The sequence below is a fragment of the Pelecanus crispus genome, chromosome 6, assembly GCF_030463565.1.
Source record: "Pelecanus crispus isolate bPelCri1 chromosome 6, bPelCri1.pri, whole genome shotgun sequence".
NCBI lineage: Eukaryota > Metazoa > Chordata > Aves > Pelecaniformes > Pelecanidae > Pelecanus > Pelecanus crispus.
Window position 1 is genome coordinate 61,721,994 of NC_134648.1, and position 18,327 is coordinate 61,740,320.

General features: G+C 53.6%; 1 protein-coding gene across 1 annotated transcript; it reads right to left on the reverse strand.

Annotated features, from left to right (window-relative positions):
• Nucleotides 1-3,354: 3,354 nt before the first annotated feature.
• ANKRD9 (ankyrin repeat domain 9) lies at nt 3,355-4,564 on the reverse strand. The gene has a single exon (XM_009482922.2). The coding sequence runs from the start codon at nt 4,562-4,564 to the stop codon at nt 3,686-3,688; it is 879 nt and encodes a 292-aa protein (XP_009481197.2). The 3' UTR covers nt 3,355-3,685.
• Nucleotides 4,565-18,327: the final 13,763 nt, after the last annotated feature.

Sequence of the window (18,327 nt, forward strand, 5' to 3'; positions counted from 1 at the left end):
TAATACCTGCATCTTCTGCTAAATTTAAGGTGCCCACCCCTGGCAATGCTCATACCAGGCTGCGACCATGGTAAGAACAAGGACGCAGCTTTTATGGCAGGACAGTACATCAGAGAGCAAGAGTGAGACAAATGTTACAGTAAGGGATTTTTAAGACTATTTAAACCACCTAGTTTGGTGTTCATGTCAATTTAAATTCTTTAACTACTCCATATTTCGGGTAAAAAAAGACTGTTAAAGATCCCAAATCCATCTTTTAAATGAGTTACTCAAAATTACAATAGACTTCATCTCCTTCAGCAGACTCGAGACAGGCTAAACTTTGTAAGTCCTGAAATATTTAAGGGAGCTGCAGAGAGGAGTCAATTGCAAAGAGTAAAAAATAAAAGTAACCCAGTACTTATTCTCTCCACTTTCTTTCCGAATGAAAGTGTTTCAGGCCTTCTTTACCTGTCACAGCAAATAAACCCACTCTACTAAAAGGTGGGTAGTATATGAATGTTTTGTTTTGAAAGTGCTTGAGCAATACATGGGAAATATTTATTATATTTCATCACTGTTTCATGATAGAAAGTAGCCTTTTAGAGGAACTAAGCATTTCAGGAATGCTGGCTCTATATACTGCATTATATGCTTTTGAAAGCATTTTGTACAGATGAGTAATTCGCCTCCTGTGACTAGATTAACCTGTGCAGGTAAGACAGAAGCCTTTAAGTATATATCCTTACCCTGGTGCTCTCATGTGTTAGGACTTGGTGAATCTTCTTTCCCACACCTTTGTGGCCAGCTCCCTGACTCTAGCACTGGTAGTCCTCTTCGGCAGAGACATAATGGCTGTCCATGTTTGCTTTATTAAGCTTGTCAATGGTGTTGCAACTGGCACTAATTGGCATTTTTGCTGTCAGCCTTCGCCAAGAGACGGAGAACCGAATGGGCTGTGGAGCCTGCACTCCACTGTGCTCCAAAGGTGGCAAAGGACAGAGACACGCTGGCAAGTCAGTCTGAGGAAAGCTGATGCCACTATTGCTTGGTCTATAAACAAAGGACTTCTGTTTCCAAAGCCGGGAAGCCCCAGCCACACCTTGCCAAGCTGTGGCTCTGTTTGAAAAACAAGCCTGGATCCAGTTGGGTGAGTGATCTGTGTAGTCACTGGTGTAGTTTGCCCACGGTTCCTCTCAGCCTCTCCAGATTAAGCATCTCAGACACATCAACGAGCCACGCGTAGCGAGGCCCGCCAGTGACCTTCAGAAGAGCGATCCCAGCATGGGCTGGGCAATAGGCTTGACTTCTGTCCTAGAATAACAGGAGGGGCACAGCAGTTAGCTGACTTTGGACCCATCACAACGTATTGAGGGGACCCTTTCTGTTTGCTCCAGTGAATTACCGGAGAGCTGGTGGGAGGGAATCCCCTCCCTGTAGGGAATCACAAGGGCAGCTTTGGCCTTGAATTCTTGTTTGGTTAACGGGCTTGTTAAGGTATAGGATGTCCTCCTGCTCAGCCTGTCATGTTGTTCCAATGTGTAATTACCCTCACAGCTTGGGAGCTGGAGCATCTTCCAGTGCTCAGTTCGACTGACCAACTCCCTGCTGCTGAATCTCATTATGTCTTTGTCAGCAAGGCTGATAAGCCTTTCCTCCCACCCCCAGCTCTGTCTCTTCCCCCACCTCAAGACACTTTTCCATGTGCAAGTTAGACCTGACTGCTTTACTTCTCATCTGTTTTGGAAGATGGGTCCACACCATTATTACAGAAACAATGGGGAAAATGTACTCAAATAAAGAATTTAGCAACATAGATAACAGAATTTTAATTTTTTTAAATTATTATTAAGCAGCTAAGCAAGGGATTGGTTCTTTGGATTTCTGTGTTTTTATTATCAACAAGGTAGCTGAAGAGAACAGTTAAGAGTTGTTCTATGCTTTCTAGCAAGGGACCTAAATTTCCCATGGTAATTAGTTTGAGCACCGATAAGCTTGGTTTCTTGCGAAAAAGGAACATTTGCTCTTCTAGGAAACATTTTCAGTGCCATCAGTCTAAGAATAGCAATCTTCTTTCTGTTGCATCTCAAATTTCAGAAGTATGGCTTATCTTTTATTGTGTGTGCAGTATGGAGATTATTTTAGATGAAATACCACTCTGTTCTGCTGAAGCATGAACAGCGTATAGTGCCTCATTCTGTGTTTTTTTTTTTTCCCCAACCAAAATTAATTCACGAATAAAGAAATTTGTGCCTTGAACAGAGCCTCTTCTCTCTGAGCACATCAGTTCCTTGATGACCCCAAAGGGAACAACAGTGCTGAAATAGTTCAAGTGGCAAACAACTCCCTGGCTACACATTTAAGCACGGAAACAAAACCCTACAGTTTCACTGGCAACTTCCAGCAACAGAGGCAAAGCTACAGCGCTGTGGCCTAGGAGATTTCTATCACTGCAATGCTGGTGGAGCCGGCGCAGCTCGCTCCCTGCAGAGCAGGCAGGGGCAGCGCTAGTTTTACAGGGAACCAAGCAGCGTGACTGCCTGGAACGCTGTAGAGTAAAGGTTGCAGAGCAAAGAACTGAAGCTGTACCCTTTGCTTGGGACTTTGATGCGTCTAAACACGAGTGTTGGATGGAGGCAGGATGTTACCCCTAAAGAGCTTTTCGATCTGCAGCAGCTGTGAAGATGTTTTGCGTACCTTGGAGCATCTCGGAAGGGATAGTTGGGGGAAGGCTGGATATCTAAGCTACTCCTCTGGACACTGAGACTGGCATAGCTCTCTCAGCCGAACCTAAGCCATCACATCCTGCTGGGGACTGGCAGCAGAGGGGCCAAAATCCATCAAAAAAAAAAGCTGCTCTGGGATCCTGGGCCATTGCCATACCTACATCAATCCTCTGGGCATAGCAGAGGGCAGGCACAGGGAGGCCAGCCCGCCCGCTCCGTGCTACCCTCCTCGCACCTCAGCCCTGCAGCAGCCACCCCGCGCGGCTGCAGGGCCCGATCCTGCCAGAGCAGCACACGTACTCCTGCTCTCCTCTGCCTGGCAGCAGGCACCCGGGCCCTCCGAGGGCAACAAGCGCTTTGCAAGGAAACCAACTGTTATTTGTGCATATTTGAAAATATATTTTGTTCAGCTGCGCATCCCTGTCAGCCTTGTTCAGAGAAGTTTGAATAGTATCTGGCTTCTCTGGTCTTGTGTACAAGATGAGGAAGTTTTCATCTGTGCCTTTAAAAAAAAAAAATCCACATCCCTGCCAAGATGTATTAGGAGAGCGGTAAAAAAGGAGTCATCCTGTTCCAGGACCGCAACACTTATGCAACAGGGAAATCCGAACGAGAAGATACTCCCCCACCCCGCACACACTTTTCCAAGGCACATGCCGCTTCAGGGTTTTCAGGCGCTCAATTTGTATTTTGATCACATCTGCCACTGGTTTATTCAGATGTATTTACAAATACGTTCTCCCACATACCCTCATTTGTACATGCCATAGAATCTTTTTATAAAATGCAGTGCGGACCTCACCTCACTGCAAGGATCTTTAAATAAAAGATACTGTAAAGTGCCAGATACAGTTCTTTTAAAAAATACAGTTCTAATTAAAACAGATACTTGGCCGCCACATTAGCGGCTTCATGTACTGATACATTTTTAGCACAAGTCTATTTCTGTCAGGTGAGCGGGAGGCTCTCGTACCACCCCTCTAGCTCTCCAGTTTCAAGTCCAAAGGCTTTAGAAAATGAGGCAGAGGCAGATTGTCCAGTGCCTCCGGGAAATGCTCGGGTGAAATGGTCCTGATCAAGACACGCATGGCTCCGACAAACAGCGATGGGGGTGCCAAGCCCAGCAGGCACTGGAACCTGTTCTCCCCCAGGAGGTCCTGCCACCGCTGCCGGTTGTCCAACAGTTGCTGTTTCATCGCGAACTGGACGTCCTGAGGCACGAAGAAGAAGAGGCAGTCGAGGCAGAGGAGCTTGGCACGCATGTTAGCTGCCGGCGTGTGGGAAATCTGCTGCAGCAAGGTGTCGAGGGGGGTATTCCCGGCGCTGTCCTGCAAGCAGGGCGACGCGCCGTGCCCGAGCAGCAGGAGCAAGCACTCGGGTCGCACCAGTTCGCAGGCCACGTGCAAGGCCGTCTTGCCGCCCTCCACGCGGCTGCAGCCCCGGCGGTCCAGGTGGCCGGCTCTGTCGCTCGGCGGGAAGGCCTGGATGGCCTTCAGGATTCGGAAGAGGACCCGGACCCGGTTGTAGCGGACAGCCATGGCCAGGTGCGGGGCCGAGGACTGGCAGCAGCTGAAGCTTTGGCTGGGCACGGCCAGGGCGCTCTGGGGGAACTTAGTCAGCAGGTGCCGGGCGTAGGGCTGGTGGTCGTGCACCAGCGCGTAGAGCAGGGCCTCCGAGGGCGAGTACGCGCTCACCTTGCCCCCGTCCTCCCAGTGGAAGACCTCCATGGTCCGCATGTCCTCCAGGAACCAGACGGGCAGCAGGTCCCGCACCGCCTGGTAGAAGGCGAAGGAGGATTTCTTGCACTGCTTCTGGGACTGGGCGCCGCGGCCGCCGACCCACCGGACGCTCCAGGGCATGGCGGGCGGCCGGGCTCCGCCGGGGGCTGCCTCCCACCCCGGCGCGCAGAGCCCGCATCGGGCCCGGACCTGCGGGAGCGGAACAGCGCTCAGCACCGTGCGGCCGGGGCTCCCCGGGCTGCGCCGCCTCCCCGCCGGCGGGGGGGGGGAGGGGGGCAGCGAGCCGCGGCGGCCCCGCCGCACCGGACACAGCCCCCGCCCCCGGTGCGGGGACACCCAGGCGCCGGTGCGCTGCAGCGCCCTTCCCCCGGTGCACGGGAACGGCCTCCCCTCGGCGCACGGGACAGCCGTACCCCGCTGCACGGCAACCCGCCGCTGCACGGCAACCCGCCGCTGCACGGCACCGACCGACCGACCGACCCAGCCCCGCCGTGCGCGGCCGCCCGGCTCCCGGCTCCCGCCCGGCTCCCCTCGCCCCGGCGCTCACCTCCCCGCCGGCCCCGCCGTGCCGCTGCCCGCGGCCGCCGCAGCGCAGTGGAGGGGCGGGGGGCGGGGGCGCGGCGCGGCCCTTTTATCCCCACCCCCGGCCGGGCGGTGAAGGTCGGTCAGGACCGGGGAACTGTCCAGCCGCCGCCGATTGGCCGCCGCCCCGGCTCCGCCGGGCGCCCATTGGCTGAGCCGAGAGGACGGGGCCCGGCGCCATCGTGTGCGTCACGGGAGGCAAAGTTCCAAGAAACTTGGCTGCCGGCTCGGAGTCCCGGGGGGGCGGGGCGGGGACTGCCGGGGGGCCCGAGGGTACGGGGGTGTGGGGGCATGGGGTCCCGGGGGCGTGGGGTCCTGGTGGCATGGGGTCCAGCGCACATGGGGGGTCCAGGGCACATGGGGGGTCCAGCGCACATGGGGGGTCCAGGGCACATGGGGGGTCCAGCGCACATGGGGGGTCCAGGGCACATGGGGGGTCCAGCGCACATGGGGGGTCCAGGGCACATGGGGGGTCCAGGGCACATGGGGTCCAGCGCACATGGGGTCCAGGGCACATGGGGTCCAGGGCACATGGGGGGTCCAGCGCACATGGGGTGCAGGGCACATGGGGGGTCCAGGGCACATGGGGTGCAGGGCACATGGGGGGTCCAGCGCACATGGGGTCCAGGGCACATGGGGGGTCCAGGGCACATGGGGTCCAGCGCACATGGGGTCCAGGGCACATGGGGTCCAGGGCACATGGGGGGTCCAGCGCACATGGGGTCCAGGGCACATGGGGGGTCCAGGGCACATGGGGGGTTCAGCGCACATGGGGGGTCCAGGGCACATGGGGTCCAGGGCACATGGGGGGTCCAGCGCACATGGGGTCCAGGGCACATGGGGTCCAGGGCACATGGGGGGTCCAGGGCACATGGGGGGTTCAGCGCACATGGGGGGTCCAGGGCACATGGGGTCCAGGGCACATGGGGGGTCCAGCGCACATGGGGGGTCCAGGGCACATGGGGTCCAGGGCACATGGGGGGTCCAGGGCACATGGGGGGTCCAGCGCACATGGGGTCCAGCGCACATGGGGGGTCCAGGGCACATGGGGGGTCCAGCGCACATGGGGTCCAGGGCACATGGGGGGTTCAGCGCACATGGGGGGTTCAGCGCACATGGGGGGTCCAGGGCACATGGGGTCCAGCGCACATGGGGTCCAGGGCACATGGGGTCCAGGGCACATGGGGGGTCCAGGGCACATGGGGGGTCCAGCGCACATGGGGTCCAGGGCACATGGGGGGTTCAGCGCACATGGGGTCCAGGGCACGTGGGGGGTCCAGGGCACATGGGGGGTCCAGCGCACATGGGGTCGAGGGCACATGGGGGGTCCAGGGCACATGGGGGGTCCAGCGCACATGGGGGGTCCAGGGCACATGGGGTCCAGGGCACATGGGGGGTTCAGCGCACATGGGGTCCAGGGCACATGGGGTCCAGGGCACATGGGGGGTCCAGGGCACATGGGGGGTCCAGCGCACATGGGGTCCAGGGCACATGGGGGGTCCAGGGCACATGGGGGGTCCAGCGCACATGGGGTGCAGGGCACATGGGGGGTCCAGGGCACATGGGGTCCAGGGCACATGGGGTCCTGGGGATATGGGGTGCAGAGAGCACAGGGTGCCAGGGGCATGAGGTCCCGGGGGTATGGGATCCCAGGGGCATGGGGTCCCAGGGGCATGGGGTCCCAGGGGTACAGGGTGCTGGTGGCATGGGGTCCCAGGGGTATGGAATCCCAGTGGCATGGGGTTCTGTGGGTATGGGGTCCCAGGGGTATGGGGTCCGGTAGGTATGGAGTCCATGGGGCCAGGCGCACATGGGGTCCAGCGCACATGGGGTCCAGGGCACATGGGGTCCAGGGCACATGGGGTCCTGGGGATATGGGGTCCAGAGAGCACAGGGTCCCAGGGGCATGAGGTCCCAGGGGTATGGGATCCCAGGGGCATGGGGTCCCAGGGGCATGGGATCCCAGGGGTACAGGGTGCTGGGGGCATGGGGTCCCAGGGGTATGGAATCCCAGTGGCGTGGGGTTCTGTGGGTATGGGGTCCCAGGGGTATGGGGTCCTGTGGGTATGGAGTCCATGGGGTCAGGCACATGGGGTCAGGCACACATGGGGTCCAGGGCACCTGGGGTCCTGGGGGTATGGGGTGCAGAGAGCATAGGGTCCTGGGGGCATGGGGGTATGGAGTCCTGAGTCTATGGGGTGTGGGGCACACAGCGGCCTGGATGCGTGGTCCGGGGGTCATGGTGTCCGGGGCACGGGGAGACCTGTGCACAGTGACTTTGGGGCACCCGGGCTCCTGGGCGCAGGAGGCCGCAGACACGCAGTACCCCGGGCACACGGGGTCCCGGGCAGGCGGTGTCACACCTCCCTGCCTGCCCCGGCAGGCCCACGGCAGTTCTCGGCTTGCCCCCTGCCCGCCCCCGCGGGGGCTCTGGCCGGAGGCTGGCGCTGCCCTTCAGCAGGCGCCGGCCGTGGCTCCCACGTGTGCGCGCACACGTGCTTGCTGCAAAACTCATGGCTCTCGCTTCTCTCCTGGACAGTGACATTTGCCTGCAGCCCTTCCCGCTGACAGTCACACCTTAGGTTTTGGCTACAGAAGAGCGAGATGGTTGTGGCGTGGGGTGAGCCCGACACTGCCGGCAGCCCTGCACCAGGGACTCCCTCCCTCGGGCGCCTGCAGTCCCTTGGCCCTAAAATGCGTGTGTGCAGGTAACAGCCACGCACTGGTAAAGCAAGTGCCATCGTTGCTGGGATCTGCTCTCTCATAAGGCCTCCTTACTGACAGCAAATCCTGGGATCTGCTCCATCCTTATCCCCCCCAAGCAGGTTCTGAGCATTTCTCTCTTTCGCACTGTGTGTTTGACCCCCAGCATCTCCCCCACTTGCAGCCATCGCCCTCTCAGTCAGGAGGGTGTGATCAGACTCTCCGCAGCTGGGCAATGCCGGTCGCTGTCGGGTTCATGGCCAACAGCTCTGGTTTTTCTGTCCTCGGGGTTCCCCAGCCTTCTCCTGGCCAGCACGGAAGCACAGCTTCTGCTGATCACTGCTGGAACAGGCGATGCTTTCCGTGTGTCCCAGCATGGCACACGTGCATGCACACCGGGGGGGATCGCCAGGCGTCTGCCGAAACGCTCCGCTTCCTTGCAGCCCTCTCTGCGAAGCCGCTCGGGGCGGCGGGGAGGGAGCCCGCGGCGTGCTGCCAACCCTCCCCTTGACCCCGCCGAGAATGAAGCTGGCGAGGAACAACCAGTGCCTTTGTCGCGCCTCTTCTGAACCGCCATTCAGCCAGGGAAACAATGCTTAAACTGTGCTCGGCTTGCTTTGTAACTTCTTCCCTGCCACGCAGTGCTCACACCAAAACCCGGGGGTCCGTGCAGGGGGATGCAGGCAGGTGGGCGAGCCGGGCAGGATGCTGCACACCACTGTCACGCTCAGAAACTCTCGGTGATCACATCCCAGGGAAAAGAAATCAGGATAACGTGCGCTGAGCTGCTTTGCAGGAGAGAATTACGCCCAGCGTTTGTCCGTGCGATTCGTCACCCAAGGATCCCCGCAGCTCCACCGCAGCTCCTGGCGTCTTGGATGTCAGCCGCGGCACGGAAAATCCTTTTTCATCACTCATGTCCGATTCCAGATGAAAACTCATTAAAGGCAGCCGCTTCCGCCACTCCCTGCTGTTGCTGGGGCACTTGCCTTTCAGTTGCATTCTGTTACTGCAGGCACAGGATAATTTGTACCAAAGTGCAGGATCAAAAGAAATGGTTTAAAAATAGCTAATTCTGTAGCCCTTCCTTTGTGACCAGCGGAGCCTCACCTGCCCGTGCCTCGCCGCCCGTCGCTGATGGCAGCAGTACCCACCGCATCTCCGCCTGCCGCCTACGCCGGGAGACGGCCCCGCCAGACCACGAATCCCAGATCCTTTGCCTGCCATCGCCGGGACATTGCCATTGATTTGGATGTCCAGCCTGGTGACGAGCCAGGTTGCCCAGTCCTTTCTACTCATCTCCCACACATGCCTGGGTAAGCCAAGTGGTGTCGGAGCCCATAGGCAGGGGATTAGCATAGTTGCAAAGCCAAATTGGCTTTTGGGTAGGAAATTAGTGTCTTTGGCATGGAAGTGGGACTGTTTTTCTCAGGCCAAGCTCTCCTATGGGGGCGGGGGGACCATCTCAACCAGTCCGTGCTTTGGGCCCCAGCACTGGCTTAAAAATAGGCCAGAGCGTGCTGAGTCCTCTCAGCCTCACAGCCGATGGATAACCCCGAGGCTGGCCCATTTGCAAAATGTATTTGTCACATACAGTCAAAGCAGGAGCCTGCCTGTAGGAAAAGCAGCCTGTTTGTGGGCTGCACGGGATAAAAAGTATTGCATTTGCTCCCAAAATTGTTTATAGTGTGCCCAGTAGTAGTGACAAAACACGATATCCCGGAAAGGTTTTATTTTTGCGATGATACATATTTTACGTGCAGACCCACGGACATGACTTGATTGTTTGCAGCGCAGCCTGGTTTTAATCATTTTGAATTAAGTAACTGATCTTATTACTGATCCGACTATGAGAGGGCTTATCACAGGTTCCTTGGCACATGATGAAGATTACTGTGTCAGTGCGACCACATCTGAGTAATGCGATGTGTCCTTTCGGAGCTATTTTTTTCTTCACCCTCCTCCAGGATGTTGATCCCTTGGTTTCTCCAGCCAGCGATCAACTAAAACCCACTTAACACTACCAAAAGCCAGCCACGTAATGGGAAAAAGCTCTGCTATTTCTTGTAGCAGACGTCATTTGTTTCCTGAGGTTTTCATTAAATTGAGGGCAGGATCATATTGACTTAATGGACATGATTGTGGGTGTAATTAAAAGCAATATGAAAATAGGCAGTATTGGTGAGCACATTGAACATAGTTAATGCTTAGTGCTGGTTTTGAGCATGAAATAAAAGATGGGCAAATAGTGCATCGCTCATTTTTGGAAAGGGCTGAAAGATACGGGTTTTACTCCAGTCCTTGCAAGGATTTTGTGCATCGGTTTGACTCTGAACATTTACTGCTCTCCTCTCTCGAAAGCAGGCTTGGGGCCAAAGGTCAGCAGAGTTTGAACAGCCCCAGACCCGTGGTGAGCTGGAGCTGCAGAGCTGCTGCTTTGCTTTAAGCCGCTGGCTCTGGGGTCTTCATAAGCAAGGTGGATAGAAACGCCTAATGTCCTATTTAGCTAAAATTAAACATCTTCAGAGAGAAGCAATGAGTGAGGAGAGTGGGGGTTGCAGCAGAGGCGCTGGGCTGGAACACACACACTGTACGTCCCCCTCCCACCACGGGTGTGTCACTGACCTCCAGTTTAATCTCACTGTGCCCCCAGCAACCCGTCTGCAGCACGGGTGCAGTAACACCACTTCGACCATCCTGTCCTAGCTGGCGAGCTCTTTGGGTCAGGGATAATATGCAGGTACATCGATTTGGTCCTTGGGGTCCAGGCCCTGCATGGGGGCCCCTCTGCTCCACTGTCACTAGGGGACACAGGTTGGTCATCTGGTGCTGGCCTGTGGGGAGACAGGAGGGCAGAGCTGCTGGCAGTCACTGCATGGGACATGTTCTTCTTTCGTGAGGACATGCCAGGCGAAGAGGCGGATGGCAGTCCCAGGCACCGCTGTTTAGCTGTGATGAATAATAGCTGCTGCTGACACCTCGTGGAAGCCTTAGATAAACATTTTCTGCAGAAACCTGTTTTGTTTCCTCCACTGCTGCTGGTTCCCTGCCTGAGGAGCTCACCCTTCATTTCTGTCATCTCCAGAGCACCCGGCTGGGAAGCCAGCAGCAGGCCCTTGGCTGGCTGCAGGACCAGGGATGGGAGGGCAGCCGAAGGAGGCTGCCCGGGGACTGTCCTTTCGCTCCCCAAGAAGGAGGAGGGCACATGTCCTCCTTGCATGGTGGTGAGGGAAACTCACCATGGGTGCGTGTTGCACATCAGATGCAGAGAGGAAAGCATCCCCCTCCTGTATCCACCTCTGAGTCTGTAATGTCCATTGCGTACATGCCTTTTGTGTGCCTGTTTTGCCCATCTCCGTTTTTCAAGGGGGCGTATTGGCAAATGGCTGTTACAAATCACTCTGTCCTTTCATTTCAGAATCTCAAATCGCTTTGGGAAAAAAGACACAGAAGTTTTCCTGGGAAGTGGGAAAATATTTCCATTTGAGAAACAAGACCGCTGAAGATGCTGCAGTGAATCAGCGGTGATCTGGGTTGGGGCATTGCTCCCGGCTCCCTTGCTGGAGCCATCGGACAAGATCACACTGTCCAGGGGAGGAGTCGCGGCCTTGAAACCTGTTCTCACTGCTCACCCCCGCACTGTCCCTCTCAACACCCACCTCTTCTACCTCCTCAGTCTTCTTTTGTATTACAGGCGCTCTCTACTTGCCTGACTTGGTGTGAGTCATCATTTCACGTCGCGCCTGAGCTGCCCGTAACCCTGGCTGGTTTGCTTTCTCTGCTGCGTTATAGGGTCAGCTCCATCCTGACCCACAGCATGAAAGAAAAGCTGCTTTGGAAACAGCAAAGCGAACAAGCCTTCCCTTGTTACTCTTGTTTCCTGGCTGCTGAATGTGACACCCTTCCAAAAATCTGCATCCCAAATGACGCTTGGGAGCCCAAGTGAAGCTCTGAAACACTTCGTTTTGGAAAGGAAATCTTTCCACCGGCTCTTGAGGAAGTATGTAGCGTGAGGGTTGACCACTGCCGAGCGTCAGTGCCAGCTGATGGGAGGCAAATATCTCAGCGTGTGTCATGGATCTGTTGAGTTTGTCAGTGTCCACTGGTGGGATAACCCAATTTTTAAGGCTTTGAAACTTATTTTTTATTCTGGTTCCTTGACAGAGAAAAGTGGTCTGGCAGAAGTGAGGTGGGCAGCAAGGTTATATGGACCTTCAGCTGTAGGTGTCCCACAAGCCCTCAGGAATGGTCACAGGCTATCATCAGTGTCCTCTTTATTTTGGCTAGGTTCTCAGGCCACCCCTCATTAAGCCTTGATTTTGGCACCTGTAATAAATGACCTACATTCACCCTTTTGGAAACCTAGGGAAACTCCCAGAGCTGCAGCAGAAATTAAATTTGATCCAGTATGTTACAGGAGGGAAGCTGAAAAGTCTACTTCTCCCTTGAAAGATGAAAAGGTGCCTTTGGGGGAGCCTTTCTGTTTTGTAAGCAAGCAGATGAGAGGGGTCAGAGAGCTCCTGGCACCGGCAGACGACTGTGGCCTTCAGCTTGATGTTGGTTGTTAAAAATATTATCCCAGATGTATTAATACGACCAGACTGGATTGCATCTGAGCCGAACATTGTGAGCCTCAGGCAGGACATAAATATAGAAGCAAAACAGCCTGACATAAGAGTCATCTGTCCTCTTCTACACAAGAAGTGAAGGGGAAAGAGAGGGAACTTACTCTGCTGCAATTTTTAGATGCTTCCAGGCATTAGCCTGAGCCTCGGAGAGTGCTTGCACCGGGGTCCTGGGGCACAGAAGACCCCTGCATATCCCTTGCTCAGCCCTAGCATGCTGTGCCACAGGACTGCACACTCAGCACATTTTTAAGCCGGGGTTAGATTTGCCTAGACAAGGTCTGCAATCAGGAGTGACTATTTGTTTGATGTGTTTGCCTAACAGGATTATCCTTATCATAATGATATAGCAACCCGGCCTTGGCAGAGAAAACCCCCAGGGCTCGAAGGGTCAAACCCTCGCCTCCCTTGCCCCAAATATGCACAGCATAGCTTGGCTCTGTTATCATGCAATATCCAGCTGGTGCTTCGGTTGGCATTCAGTGCTCCACTTTTGGAAAGAGCAGTTGTACCACTGCCTGCTGACATCACGCTTGGCATTTCTCTCTCCGCACCTGAAAAAAAAAAAAATCAATAATATTCAAAGGTTAGAAAAATGATGTGGTGTTTTACAATTAGGGAATGAGATGCCTTCCCTGTTGGGAATTGTTCCTGATTCAATTCAGTGTGAATTTGTTGCCCTCTGGCTCCCCAAGAATAGAGCTATAGGTAATGAACCAATGAGTTGTCTGCTTTTTGCATTGTATATCATGAATGTGCCTAAAATCGCTACAAAAGCATGCGTTTGTCTATAAAAGTATATCTGTAATTATTAAAGTTTGCTGATTTAAAAGACTCGAGGAAGGCGTAGGATGAAAGCTCCATTTTCCTGCAGATCAGTAGGATAAAGGTTTGCTAAAGCAGAGCCTGACTCTGATGATGATGATCAGCGCCCAGGCTTGTCCACCCCAGTTTCTGGCCGGGGTAGGGGGCACCTCCTTGCCCCCCGGCAGTGTCATTTTAACCCCAGCACTTCTCAGGCCAGCTGATGTGAACCTGGCCTTGCCAGCTCCCCAGGCTATTTGCAGAAGCAGAACCTGCCTCTTGCTATTTGCCAGTTCCAAAACAAGCAGGATCCTCTATTTATAATGCGCTATAATTGGCTTGAAGGAAACTTGCGGTTCTCTGGGATTTAGGGCCCCAGGGCTGCTGGTGCAGCAGCACCCTAATTCCAGGGGACGCTGCCGGGGATCCTTAGATGTCTCTGCATAAAGCTGAGGGATGTGTAGGTACATAGCGCGAGCCGTACGTTCACAAGCTCCTGGTTTCTGGAGCAGGCTGTACTTGTCAGGGCTCTGTAGGTGCCCGTCTCTAGATGAGGTTTGGGGGGACAGAGCCTCTTCGGAGCAAGGCAGAGAGAAATCTTCCCGCTGCAGCAACATCACCGTGGAGATGCTCGGGTTGCTGCAGGGAACATTACCCTAACCATCCTTTTTGGTCCCCAAGGCATTTATAGCTGGGACGTGAGCAGGGCTCTGCAACTCAGAAATTACCTATTCAAGCATCAGGCCTGAATGATTCAAGTTCATCTGTGTATATTTAACTTTGGTGGCATGTGTGGCTGGTCACACCCCGCAGTTCAGAGTGGAACTGTTCTGACCCCATAGCTGATCGCAGGGTGAACTCCTCCTATCTAAGAAAAAGCAAAGCAGCCACCTCACTTTTATTCAGAAGCAGGAACACATAGTATAATGCTTACCCAAGGGCTGTATTTGATCTGGTTTTGCTGTATAAATCCCTCTGCCATTTGAATCGTAAACCACGATAGATACATGGCCAAGCAGAAAGATTAAAAAAAAAAAAATTGGCGAATACTTTGCATGTCTTTGAGGACCTATTTTTATTCCCATTTGTTCGTTCTCTCTGCTCTTGGCTGCCGCTAGGTCTGTTGAAATAACAAACAGGGATGAGGAAAGAGGGCAGCTCTGTCATGAGCTTCCTTCGGTGGGAAGCAGCTGCGTTACAGGAGTTAACTCTAATGGCAGCTGCCGCCTCCAGCAGGCAGATGTTCATGTCGCCTACGTCCCAATAGGAAACCTGGGTTTTTTTTCTGAAAAAGATTGGATTATCAGTCAAAAGCCCTTTTGCTGCAAAGTGGTGTTTAGAAAGAGTCTGTCTTTCCCTTTCGCTTTGTAAAAACATAGTCAGAAGTCTTCTAGTGCTGCCTGATGCTGCTCTGCTGCCAACAAAACCTCCCGGGTCTGGTGATGAGGCCTCCGTAATATTTCCGGTTTCTCTGTAATTATTTTCTAATGAAATTTTCAAATCCACGTATAATCAGGAGGTTAGACCATAGCAAGTTCACAGTAGGGTTTTTCAGTTTGCTTTTCTTTTTTTCTAACTCAGTAGCTATCCTCTACATAGAGGCAATAAGATCATTTTGTGCATGTAAAGGTGCCTAAAATCAGGGTGGCAATACATTTTACCTGCAGGACTCAGCACTAGCATTGCTTTATGCAATTCTCCATTTGGGAGCGTTGCTTTTGCCACTGAAATTATTGTAACTGCCTGATCAGATTTGTCCATTAGTATGTCTTTTCATGGTTTAGTAAGTGGCTGGGGGATTAGGGTGCAGGTCCTTTTGCTGGGATTTCCCTCGGCTCCTGCATATGCGATTTAGGGAATTTCCAAGGTGTTGCCAGTATTTTGTGATGCCTCCAGCCCAGAAAACAGAAATAAAAAAGGGCTAAAAAGATGATGTGAGGTAACGGGGAGACGAGATGCGTGACAAAAACAAACCAGGTATAAATAGCGAGGCTGGTATAAATAGTGAGGCTGAGAAATGCCCGAGCCCAGCTGCTAAGCACATCGGAAAGGTCGGCTGCTCCCTGCCGCTGCCTGAGCCACGCGGGGTGAGCGCGGGGGCCCCGGTGGGCTGTTCCCCTTCGGCTCTGCTCTCTGGACCTCTCCTGCAGCCCTGCATGGATGCCAGGACTGGGATGGGCTCACCGGGCTCACCATTGCCTTCCTTCTCGGCAGTGGGTCTGCCAGCGGTGGAGCTGGAGCAGCAGCCACCGGTGACATGAACAGCACGTTTGGAGCACACGCATGTATTTTATTGCAGAAAAGTGTGAAGCGCACCTGGACAAGGTCTTGGGCTCCTTCAGACATTTTCCCAGAGCCTGGTGCTGCTGGGGCTGTGGAGCACGGCGTGCCGCAGAGGCTGGGCAGGGCTGGTGCCCGCACCGGCCACACAGCCCCAGTGCAGTCCATCTCAGACGAGGGTTGTTTGATGGGCTCTTGGGAGTGCTGCCATTTGGCAGGTCACCCAGAGCTGGGTACGGCAGCATCTCCCAAAGCGCTTGACAATGCGGGCAGGAATTTCACTTCAATAAAATGGGAATATTTACTAAATCCAGTAGGAAGGCAGGTAACACAAGCAGGAGGAAAGGTCTATGCATGGTGAGTTACAGGTCCAGGGGCTGGAAATGTGTATGAATAATGAACCTTTCCAGAATTTTATATCTCCTACTAAGAAGTGTTGTGGGAGACAGACAAAATACTCAGGCTCCCCTCTCCACATCTCTGCTTTGATGCTGCCAGCCTTTAGCCCCACTCTTCTGCCCCAAACCCAGGGATGACAGAATAAGAAGTGCCTGTGTCCCAGTTTGCAGCCAGGTGTTTCAGCTTAAACCACTGAGGAAAGTGGGTGGGGCTAATATATCAGTGTAGTGTGATAAAGGGATGCAGGTCTTGGAGTAGTGCCTGTGCTTGGGAAAGGTAATGCTGTTGGGTTGGGTTTTTTTTTAAATGGTGTCAGTATTTGAGATCCCTTATACTTGTAATTGGGTTTAGACCACAAGAAACATAAGATTTCATATCAGTTTACCCTGGAAATCTTGCTGCTGTCTCTGAGGCACAAGTATTCCTGGAGACAGGCTGCTCTTGCAATTCATGTGTTCTGTGAAGCAGAAAGAAAAACATTTTGGCCAGGGTTCAAGCACCTTTCTGTGTTGTCCTGGTGATAAGTGCCTGATAAGAGTTCAGGGTCTTTGCTTGCTTTTACAGCATAAAAAGCAGCTTTCCTTAAGTTGCTGCTGGCATCTGTGGGATCCCTGAGGGTCCTGGTCTGTTGTTCCCAATGTCTGGGCTGTTCTTGGTAAGAGAAGGTTGTGCTGTGTGGGTTGTAGTTTGTCCTACAGCAGAGGTGAGCTTCCAGGTTTTCAGTCTCTGACAGGCTGCAGTGGCTGTGCCACGGCAACCATTTGGGGTAAGCTGGATGTTCCCTCTGAGGGGCTGGGGCTCCATGGAAGGAGTACGGGATGGTGGCACAAGCACACTGCAGCTGGTAGCCTGTTGCCATGGTCCCTGGAAGCAAGCTAAGGCAGGTGGCTGTTTTAGCACCATCATTAGGTTTCAGAGTTGACAGCCTGTGGAGATGTAAAGGCAAGGCAAGCCTTCTTGGTGCTGCTGCTTCCAGGTTTTTGTTGTCTGGGGAAGATGGGACTGGTTCTCTGATGCTTGGTTTGTGCTTTCAAAGACAAGGTGTGTCTGAGGGCTGGATTTTTTTAGCAGGAGTGTAAGGATGGTGGGGTGGGGAGAGGTGAGGTGAGTTCAGTGCAACGGGATACGACATCCAGGCTTGCTCTCGGGGCGCCGGTGGGCTGGACCAGATGTCAGGACCTGAACTCCTTGGGTCACCTGCAGTGGTGAGGATGGAGCTGCATCCACTCTGCTCTGCTGCCATCCAGCCCCTGCTCTCATGGGGCTTCCCCTGCTCCATCTGCCTGATGCCATGGGTAACTTCCCAAAGCTGGAGCCTCAACTGCCTTCACTTCTGCAAAGGTCTGTTAGTCATTTCCCACTCATAAACAAACATTTTAGAGACACTGGAGAAGCTGAGCCACCAAGAGGACAAAGCTCTGTTGCTTTTAATGTAGCTCATTCATCAGTGGGTTTTTGTGCAACAGCTCAGCCACTGATGAATTGAAATCGCCCTCTGCTTGTTGTACAGGGAACAGGAAAATATGCTTCTTGTGCAGGCCAGTCTTTCAATCTTCAGCTTGACTTCCATTTTAAAAGTATTGTAGATGAGGTGGCTTTGTTCTGAGATTTTATTTTAACAATTTTTTTAAAAAATATATTTATTTATTTTCCCCCTTTCTTTTGCAGCAAGGCCTGGCTTTGTCTCCCTACTTTTCCGCTGATAAGCCCATGCTGTCTTGAGACCTTTCTTTCTTCCTTACATCCAGAGGTCTCCCCGCGTTTCTCAGAGGACAGTTGCATTGGTAGGACAACAGGGATCTCGGGCATGGTTGTTGCTGCAGACTAAAGGCAAATGATTCAAATCAATCCTTGCAAAAGGAAGAATCTGCTCACCTGTGTTTCACTGCTGTCTGGCTTTGGCACTTTTCTAACCTTCCTTTCCACTTGTGTGACCGGCCCGTAGGTGTGGGTTCACACATTCCTCCTGCTAACCTGGGCAGGGCATCAGGCGCCTGACACACGGTTCCATGCTGACATGTTTCTTGAAAATCTGATGTGATTGAGGGCACACACAGTTTGAGCGTGAATTATTGCCAGGTCTGCAGCATTACCAAGCAGTGCTGGTAATTCCCTGGGGAACAGCACTCTTGCAAATGATCAGCCAGCCCCTTCCTTGAAGAGCTCCTCGGAAGAAAATGTTTGTAGGGCTTAAAAGGGAAAATTGCTTCACCAAAAAAATTCCCACAGAGAGGGCCAAGTATTATAAAAACAGTGGGAAACATTTAAATAAAATTTTTAACAGCATATTAGATGTTTTAGTTAAGAGATTTATTCTTGACTCATTAAAAAGAAGAGTCCAGCTTAATCATTTACCTCAATGCTGTATCACGAGCAGCGGAGGCTGCAAGCATGAGGCAGGCAGACCTGAGAGCTGTGGGGCTGAGCAGGAGCTGCTGGGTCTCACCTCCCAGCAGGTCCCGCGGCCGCCGTCCCGCTCTGCCTGGCCGG

Excerpts from the sequence above, each read along its gene's own strand:
- ANKRD9 (XM_009482922.2), bottom strand. The coding sequence starts at position 4,564 with ATGCCCTGGAGCGTCCGGTGGGTCGGCGGCCGCGGCGCCCAGTCCCAG.